The 9,739-nt window shown below is 36.8% G+C and overlaps 1 protein-coding gene across 2 annotated transcripts; it reads right to left on the bottom strand.

Moving 5' to 3' along the window:
• Nucleotides 1-385: 385 nt before the first annotated feature.
• Nucleotides 386-6,626, bottom strand: LOC307138364 (uncharacterized protein). Of its 2 annotated transcripts, none has more exons than XM_079836629.1 (2): nt 6,558-6,626; nt 386-2,102 (listed from the first exon to the last, which is right to left on the bottom strand). In XM_079836629.1, the coding sequence occupies exon 2, from the start codon at nt 2,087-2,089 to the stop codon at nt 1,136-1,138; it is 954 nt and encodes a 317-aa protein (XP_079692755.1). In that variant the 5' UTR covers nt 2,090-2,102; nt 6,558-6,626; the 3' UTR covers nt 386-1,135. The 2 variants fall into 2 exon arrangements, with proteins under 2 accessions (XP_079692755.1, XP_079692756.1); XM_079836630.1 differs by having other exon boundaries at nt 6,220-6,567.
• Nucleotides 6,627-9,739: the final 3,113 nt, after the last annotated feature.

Below are 9,739 nucleotides of genomic sequence, written 5' to 3'. Positions count from 1 at the left end.
GGAGAAGTTGTTGTCCTGGTGAAACCTCCAAACAAATGGTATCTCTGAATGTAAAAGACCTGAATGTGCTCTTTGCAGGATATTCAGAACTGTGACATATGGTGTCAGAGAAATTCACTACAATAATGTCCTTGTATGTAGACAGCGGCGCTCAGGAGGTTAAGAAAAGGGTGGAAATATGGGACAATATAGGAATATTTTTATCAGTTATGACTGGCATTATCTGTTTAGAGTGTGCCCCTGGCCTTGATGCAGTAACTAATTGCAATTTTATTATAATTATTAATATTATCATTAGTGGCAAAGGGTTTGGATGTTGTGCCAAAATAATGTGGGTGCGGATGTATGAATCTTGTTAACCAGACAAACACTAGCAAGTGAACTATGTAGAATAGTTATATTTATTTGTTCAGCAATAGAACAGCTTGACATCAAGTAACATCACTGATCAGTGTTCACTAAAATCAGATTCACCATCATTAACCCATTGGTTTAAGCTGAAGAGATTTTAGTCAAATAAGCCACATTTAATTTAATACATTTGATTTAAGTAATATGACATATATAGTAAAACATAAAAGACAGTTGAAAAGGGAAAACTGGGAATAATACCAGATATGATATCCAACACAGACCTCTGGTGGACAGAATTAAAAGTACATTTCTTAACTAAAATAGCTTATTGTAGCTGTTCTAAATCCAATGTGAACAACATATATCTAATACAGATCATTATATTATTTTTAAAAAATGATATGATAGCATGAATGCTAAAATATGTTCCATTCTTCACTTAATTATGGAGATCAGTCCAAAGGTGCATTAATAAATCATCAAACAAGACCAAATAAAACACTGAAGAGATTAAGATTCATCTAGATAACATAGTTAGGATATCCATAAGTTTGCATAAGTTTGCACCATCAATGGCAGGATATGTTTTGTTGAGGATATATCCACGTTTCCAGCAGTTATGAAATATAGCAATCTACGTGTGACTTAAAAGTTTAAAATTATTTCATGAAATATGTCAGCTGTGCACTTAAGATGTTTAATGAAGCAAAGCGGTTTAAATGATGTGTGTGGCATGATTATCTTTGTAATTCCATGTGAATGTAATATCTGCATGGCATGCTCATCTCCAACCACCGGCCTCCGAACTGCCCTTAAGTTCAGCTAGTATACTCTCAGCCTCATGCAAACTCAGTTTAGTGTCTGAGCCCCTAAGAAGAGGAGGCTCAGACATTTCACACACATTCACTCTTTCAAACAGCTTGTCCTGGTCTATATGCAGCACCCACCCTGGCTCCATGTGGAAAGCTACACACACATGATCCCAAACATAGTATTCTTTGTGATGAGGGATCACACTAACACTTTTATCAAAGATGTTGACATCAAGCTGATTCTCGTAGGTTTCAGCGGGGGATTGACAGCGCCACCACATGGCCCCATTATTGTATCCACAAACACCATCCCCATTAAATGGAAGTCGAGGATAATGGTCATAAATATTTACGGAACGAGGATGCACTACAACCGTGTATTGAATCTCTTTTTTGTAGAGCACAGTCTCATAAACATGCAGGGCTAGACCTTGGCCAGCACAGAACTGCTTGCCATAGTGCCTGAGAAGATCTTTAAGTGAAAAGGTGAAGCAGAAGTTTCCATAGGAAGATTCTTTCTGGAAGGCCTTTGAGCTGGTGAATTGGTTAAGGACGGGCGGCTGGTTGCGAATTTGAGCAGCACTTCGACGCGGGAACAAGGACGTGAGGAAACGCTCTTCAGCTGAGGATATGTCATCAGATGTGACTGATAAATCCCACCAGAGGAAATGGCGCTGATCACTAGCCACCAGCTCTAGTGGCTGTCTGAAGCCTGAATCGAGAAAAATACCCCGAAGACCTTGTTGTCCAGTGACATGAGACACTTTCTGGACACGGAACTCCACAGATTCAGGATAAGCAGGAATGTTGTTCTTACGCAGATACACGTTTTTTATATTAGGCTTTTCTTTAAGATCTGACAGATACAAATGATGTCTTTCAAAATGTGTCCCAGTACATTCTCGTGCATTTTGACGCATCATCTTCTTTCTGAAACTAAAAGAAAAGATGAGGATTAGCTTATCATATGTTATAAAAGGTCAAACAGTATTTTAAAAACATATCTAAAGAAATAAATAGAAAGTTCTTTAGTAAAAAAATTGTAAGACCCGCTAATTCATCCTAATAAAGTCTATTTCGCGTTCGGTCTTTTCAGCTGGGCAAAGGGATTTAATTCCAATTCATCTTTATCTGACTCCATTTGATCATAATCTCGAATTTAGGTTAAAATGCCAATTGGTCATTTATATTTAATAGTTAACTACACATCTCATTATTCTGTTAAACCCTTTGTTGAAATTATACCCGTTAATAATTCCAGAGTAAGTCAGAATAAATCCAAATGTAACAATTTATTAACAGTCAGGTAAATGTATAACGCCAATTACATCAATTCAAGATAATCCATACATAACATCAAATACTCTGAAGTAAAGAATAAAATATGGATACCTGACTTCTAGGAAATAGGGTACATAATGCATAGCATTACGGGCTGATCTGGTTACAGAATCGCGCCCTGACCCCTTTGCAACATCTAAATACCCAAACCAAGACAGAAACCTCTTTCAAATGGAAACATGTGTTAACAATGGGAATTTACATTAATCACTGTCCCATAGACCTGTATTGGCGAAAGACCAAATGGCCGAAGACACACCCAACACCATAATAGGCAAAATATCTCTAAACTTTTAAATCCTTTATTATCTTTTGGTTTACTTCTGTGGGGATGAGGCCTTTGTACCAGTCGCGCTGAGACATTTCAAACGATATCAAACATGTATAATACTGTATAGTACTTGTTCCCATGAAACCATATAGATTTTGGGTGTATTTTAGGTGATCTTAGCATGAGAGAGAGTAGGAGTTGGGGAAGAGGGGGTCAACAGAGAAAGATGTAGATTAGGATGATACTGAGGTTGGACTTGCGTCTCAAATGGTGCGTAAGAGACAGTTCAGATGTTAATTTACAGAAAGTGTCCTTTGTCTTCTCGGGGAGTAATTGTTCCTCAATCAGACAGCCTGGCATTTGCTAGTTTTTTTCCGGCCTTACAAAAAGTGCAAATAATGTAGCATATGGATAACACGATTTAATGGTTCACCAAAAATGAAAATGTATTTACTCATCCTTAAATTGTTCCAAACCTGTATGAGTTTCTTTCTTCTGTTGAACACAAAATAAGATATTTTGAAGAATGTTGGAGACCAGACAGTTGCTGGCTCGTAATCATAGGGGAACCTTTTTTAGTGCTATATAGCACCAATTTTGGTGCTTCAGTGGTTCTTCAGCGGTTCTTCAGAGGTGCTATATAGCACCTTATTCAAAGAACCGGTGAAGAACCGCTGAAGAACCTCTGAAGAACCGCTGAAGAACCACTGAAGCACCAAAATTGGTGCTATATAGCACTAAAAAAGGTTCCCCTATGATTACGAGCCAAGAACCATTTTTGGTGCAATATAGAACCTTTTTTTTTTTTAGAGTGTAGCCAAAAAAAATATATATATATATGGAAGTCAGTGGCTACCGGCATCTGTCTGGTTTCCAACATTCTTCAAAATATTTTCTTTTGTGTTCAGCAGAAGAAATAAACTCATACAGGTTTGGAACAACTTGAGGAGGGTGAGTAAATGCTGACAGAATTTTCTTTTTTTGGGTGAACTATCCCTTGTCTTGCCCTGATTTTGCCTCTACATGGAAACAAAGTTGCTTGCTACTTTGCTCAATTAACATAACATCTAACACTTAAATTCTGAGTCTTTATTATTTTAAATATCAAAGATTTAAAAAATATCAGTTTAAATAGACACAATGCTTTTCGAAATGTTTAACCTTAAAAATAAACAGGCAAGTCATTATTATGTAAAGAACTATTTTCAAATCGGGGATTGAAAACAGATTCATCCATAAGGTGTCATTCGGCCCTTTAGCTATGTAAAGCAACATTTAAAAAAAAAAAGTATTAGGTCTATGTTTGGGCTTAGGCTATTCTGTAAAAAAACATTATGCTGTTCTAATTTTGCTAAAACTATTAACATTTTTCCAGCTAACAGGGAACGTTCTATAAGAAATTGAAGTCTGCCTTAACTCAGATTCCACTCTAAAGTATATTTTATAATGAGCACATCCCCAAAAGGGCTTAGTTATCATAGAGAAGAAGAAAGTCACGTTATATTGCTTATGTACCATTTGGGTTGATCACATCCTGAGAAAATGGTCATCAATTAGTAGGGGTGTGGGCCACAGAACCATCTCAGACAATGAAGTGTAACTACTTCATTAACATACAGACCACAGCTGTTACAACAGGAGCAATTTCCTTTGCATTAAGAGTGGTAAACTATGACAGAATAAAAGGTTTGAGATTTGGATGTTCTGGGTTCATTACGACGCTGGTGAACCCAAGGTGCTTCATGTACTTCGTCACTGCTATGCTGCAATAAACTTCATCAAGATCTTCAACGTCCATCATAATATTTCTTACAGTTTCCATAACTTTTTAAATAACATAAATTGTTTTTAAAGTTATATAAATGTTAGGACAAAACGTTCTTACAATATTGCTTATGGAAAGTTCTTATAATGCAATTAATAGTTAGTTACTATACGTTTTCGTAATGGTGAGAGAAAACGTTCTTAGAATATTCTCAGAACATCCTTATAATGTTATATTTATTTGCTGAATGTTTTCATAATGTTATCAAAATGTTCTGAATACAACATTCTTGGAACATCCTATTAATGATATTATTATATACTGAATGTTTTCATAATGTTATCATAAAACGTTCAGAGTAAAATGTAATTTGTACTTGATAAACATTCTCATAACATTGAGAGGAAACGTTTTTATGATGTTATTAATTAATATTTGCTAAATGTTCACTGTGAGAACAATTTTAATAAAACAAGTTATTTAAGTCTTAATTTTTTGTGTAGTGCTTTTCACAATACACATGGTTTCAAAGCAGCTTTACAGAAAATCATGTTGTTATAATATTTATATAATGTTATAATATCTTCATGCCTTATAGTCGCATTTAGCAGATTACGCTGCTCAGGGAATGTTCTCAGAACTTTGGCTAACGTTCTGGCGAGGTTTTCACAAAGTTATGAACAAACTTTCTTCCAATAACAATAATAGTAATAGAACATTAATAGTTAATAATCTGGTCTTTATTAATGTTATCAAGCTAGCACAAAAACATTATACATTGTTCATGGAAAATATTTTTTGAAATGGTTTAGTTGGACGTTCATCTAACGTTTTTTAAACATTAGCCTACTACTTGTTTGATCAATAAAGAGAATTGAATAGAACATGAAGTCACAAGACCTAGGCTATGCATAAGGAACAAACAATGAAACTTGTATATAAACTATACAGGTAAACAGAAATAATACTGACTTCATCCCAGCTAAAATATGTTCTTAAAATATGTAAAATATTCTTAAAATGTTTTGCTAACATTCCCATTAAATTATGAAAACATTATATCTGAAAGAACATTCAAAATGTCCAGTTTGTTTTATGTATTAACAACTTTTGTTCTAAATGTGAACGTTAAGAGGAACATTCCATTGTATAATTTTGTAAATGTTATGAAAACATTATTTCTGAATGTTTTCTGAACGCTCAAAACATCCACTTTTTAAGAGTTTTTAAAATAACATTTCCCTAACATTTACAGCTAAAAAACGAGAGTGAAAATTATGGGAACGTTCCTTGTTAGCTGGGATTGAACCTAATGCATATAAGCAATCGGGACCTTGAACTTCCCCTTCTGTAACAGCATTTCATTCGAATCTGAAATAAATTCTCTAAATGTATTTTTTCTATTGCTCACAACTCTGCGCATGCGCTCCATTTCGCCAAGACAACCGTTACACGTCTCTCTTCAGCCTGAAGCATCTCAAAGCATTTTGTAAAATGACAATATTTGCTCTTTATGATTACATGTTTTGCAGAGTCTCTTACACAGTTTACTGAAGGCTATTAGTACAGTGAAATGTGAATTTTAAAGTAAAGTCTTATCTGTTATTTTTTGTATTCCAATATTAATGCACTTAGAAACGTAAAATTATGTTAATCCAAAGGCTAACTTAACTTACCTGCGGCAGCAAGGAATTAATTGCTTAGATTTTATCTATTTTTATCACTTTAATTAATAAACAGTTTCCACCACAGTTCAAAGAAATGCAGCATAGGTAAATAGCGATACTTGTTTCTGTGTGTGAGCCTTTTTTTACGGTCTATGGTGAGCCCCCTGTGATAGACTGGCTATCGCAGTACGATGGTTTTCATAACATTTGCAAAATGACAGAACGTTCACTTAAAAAACGTTCTCAATATAGGCTAGCCTATAGTTTCGTTTTAACAGCCTATTCCCGACAATGCTTTGTATCGCGCTAAATCGAGACAAAAGGCTACATTCCATTCCATAGCCTACCTTAGTTCCCGCTCGTCAAGTTATGTTATTCTGCCTGTTCTCCTGAAAAGGATACAGCTGCCTTCCGCCTAGTTCCCGCCTTCTGGTTTACAGACTTTCGAAACTAGAAAGGCCTATCGCTGATCAGCAGCTGGGGGCGTGGAAACCATTTATAATAATTTAATTTTAGCTCCTGAATATTACACACTTATTGAATCCAGACTGGGAAAAGCTCATTCGGTTTTGAGATAATTAGGTTATACTGCATTGTCCTTTACAGTCTTGGTTAAGTTAACATCATGTTAAATTAATGTTGCGTTCCAGGCAGGTTTTTGAGCCCATAAATTACAACTTCAAACCACGACTCACGACTTTGTAGTGTTCCAGGCAAAGTTACGCCAAACTGCCTGAGCGCAAGGAATTGTGTGGTAGTTAGATGTAAACAAAGCACGGCGGACCGTACGGGGTGTATGCTCATTTACAATCATTTCTATCGCCAAAGGTGCTTACTCCTTGCTTATTTGAGGGAAACGGAGGAGAAAAACAGCGCAGATGGCAAGAAAAGCTGTTATACCTTTTATTGTACGTTATTTGTATATTTGTTTCATAAACACCGCATCCGTAGAGGGCTGCCATTGTTGCTTCGCGGGCTATGTGACGTCAAAACTCGTAACTGGGCGTACATCTATCTAGTACGAGTTCACGGGTGGGAAGTCACGGGTTTGACTGCCGTTCCAGTCCACTTTCACGGGTAGAAGGTTGGAAAAACACGGGTTACGGGTTGCCTGGAATGCGGCAATAGCATAAGGTCTAAAGCCGCGTTCCAGGCAACCCGTAACCCGTGTTTTTCCAACCTTCTACCCATGAAAGTGCACTGGAACGGCAGTCAAACCCGTGACTTCCCACCCGTGAACTCGTACTAGATCGATGTACTCCCAGTTACGAGTTTTGACGTCACATAGCCCGCGAAGCAACAATGGCAGCCCCCTACGGATGCGTGTTTTTATGAAATATACAAATAACGTAAAATAAAAGGTATAACAGCTTTTCTTGCCGTCTGCGCTGTTTTTCTCCTCCTTTTCCCTCAAAAAAGCAAGGAGTAAGCACCTTTGGCGCTAGAAATGATTGTAAATAAGCATACACCCCGTACGGTCCGACATGCTTTGTTTACATCAAACTACCACACAATTCCTTGCGCTCAGGCAGTTTGGCGTGACTTTGCCTAGAACACTACAAAGTCGTGAGTCGTGGTTTGAAGTTGTAATTTACGGGCTCAAAAACCTGCCTGGAACGCAGCATAAGGTCTGTAGGGTAATACCGCAGATGAGTACATTTTCCGTATATTGTGAAAAGTGAACTCATTTTATATATGTTAATTTCCTGCATCAAAAAGTACACCCCAACATTAACTTTATTATGCACTGCACAGTTGAAATTTCCGTTATTTGAAATAATGTTAATATATTGGTGAAATTAATGGTAAATAATGTCCATTACAGCTTTAATACAGTCATAAAAGTGTTGTTTTAGGCCAACAAATAAAGTTTACAGCAGTTATAAAAGATATCAATCCTTTAAAAAGATGCCACTGCAAAATCTTTGTTAGTGAAAACCTTTTAATTTCACAGCAATGCACAATGCTACCTGATAGGAGCCATTAATGCAACAGAAATACAATATGCAAAACAGGGTTCACAAATGTTTCTTACCACTTTAAGCATTTTAATCAAACATGAGTCTAACACACAGACTGTAAAAAAAGATAAACAATGCACCTTCACTCTCTTCCTGTAGAAAAGTGAAGCTGCCAATGTCCAAATATGGCGCTGACATCTTGGAGCCCGAGTATGCACAGTAGTGAGCATGAAGTGGAGTCACAAGCTGCATCCGAAATCTAATACTTCCCTATATAGTATGTGGGAAAACAGTATGCCAACAGAGTAGTAAGTCCGAATTGATAGTATTTATAGGATTTAGGATAGAAGGTAGAGATTTATGAATGGAGGTGAAGCGACACAACTGACGCTGGTAGTTCATGTGACAATGACAACATGGCGGATGTAGTAAGTCCGGATTACATTCATACAACACACATTCATACTATATAGAACATACTTTTTACCTAATTTTGGACGCACCGGTAGTATCAAGGCCCCGCCCACACTCCCGCAGAATCAGTTAGTACAGTTAACTGCAGAACAACTCATTATGTCGGTGTGAAATAAACCGTTATGGAAATGTAGAAATTAAAGTTGAAGCTCCAGTCTCCTTCCGAAAATCCCGAAAAACGTTAGTTGGTGCTTCATTGACTGGAATCGCAAGCTAATGCGAAAAGTTTCCGGCCATTATCTATATTTCATTTAAAAAAAGTAATTAGGTCTATGTTTAGACTATTCTGTAAAGAACATTACAATTTTGCTGAAACTATTAATATTTTCATACTTTCATTCACACACAAGAAGCCATATCAGTCATTGTTAACATCAAATTCTTTTCAGAGCGTACCTAAATATCTCTTTGAGTATTTATTTTTCAGAGATTTTAGTCATTTATCATGTTACCTCTATTTGGACTTTGTTTTTGTTTGCACTGTTTCTCCTTGACTTGTTTGTTGGCATAGTTACTGAATTGATTTCGTCATTCTGTTCAGGTGTGTGTGTTTAATCATCATTGTTTTCAGTTATATGTGTTTCGTGTGTGTCATCTTTGTCAGGTCTCGTCTATGATTATGTTGTGTTGCTTTGCACCTTTGTATATTGGATTTACTAGTTATTGTACTCTATTTTGAACTTGAACCCTCATCTTTGTGCACTTCATACTACACAACCCATGACAGAAGACTCGATCCTGAAGAGATTTACATAACAATATCGATAATATTTTTCCCTCGTCTTGTGTTTTTGTGAATTTTTTTAGTTTTTCCCCTCACCATAGATTCTCACTCATTTTTATTATTGTGCCTTTAGCAGGGAGATCGCTCCCTCGAGGCACATGTGGAACACTTCCTTGACCTCGCCCATCAGTCGAACTTCCCTGACTCAACACCACGACAGAGGCTCAGTTGTTTGGGGAGGGTCCTTGAGGGAACTTCCCTGATTTCGTGGAATGGATCCTGGTTTCCTGTGGATCAAGGACCCCAGCCCCTCTCCCAATCCAGTGCCCAGCCAGATACCATCTCAGTGCCACAGCCCGAGCCCACCGCA

This window comes from Gobio gobio (assembly GCF_949357685.1).
Source record: "Gobio gobio genome assembly, chromosome: 15".
Classification (NCBI taxonomy): Eukaryota; Metazoa; Chordata; class Actinopteri; order Cypriniformes; family Gobionidae; genus Gobio; species Gobio gobio.
This window is presented reverse-complemented; position numbering and strand designations above follow the sequence as displayed.

Excerpts from the sequence above, each read along its gene's own strand:
- LOC307138364 (XM_079836629.1), bottom strand. The coding sequence starts at position 2,089 with ATGATGCGTCAAAATGCACGAGAATGTACTGGGACACATTTTGAAAGA.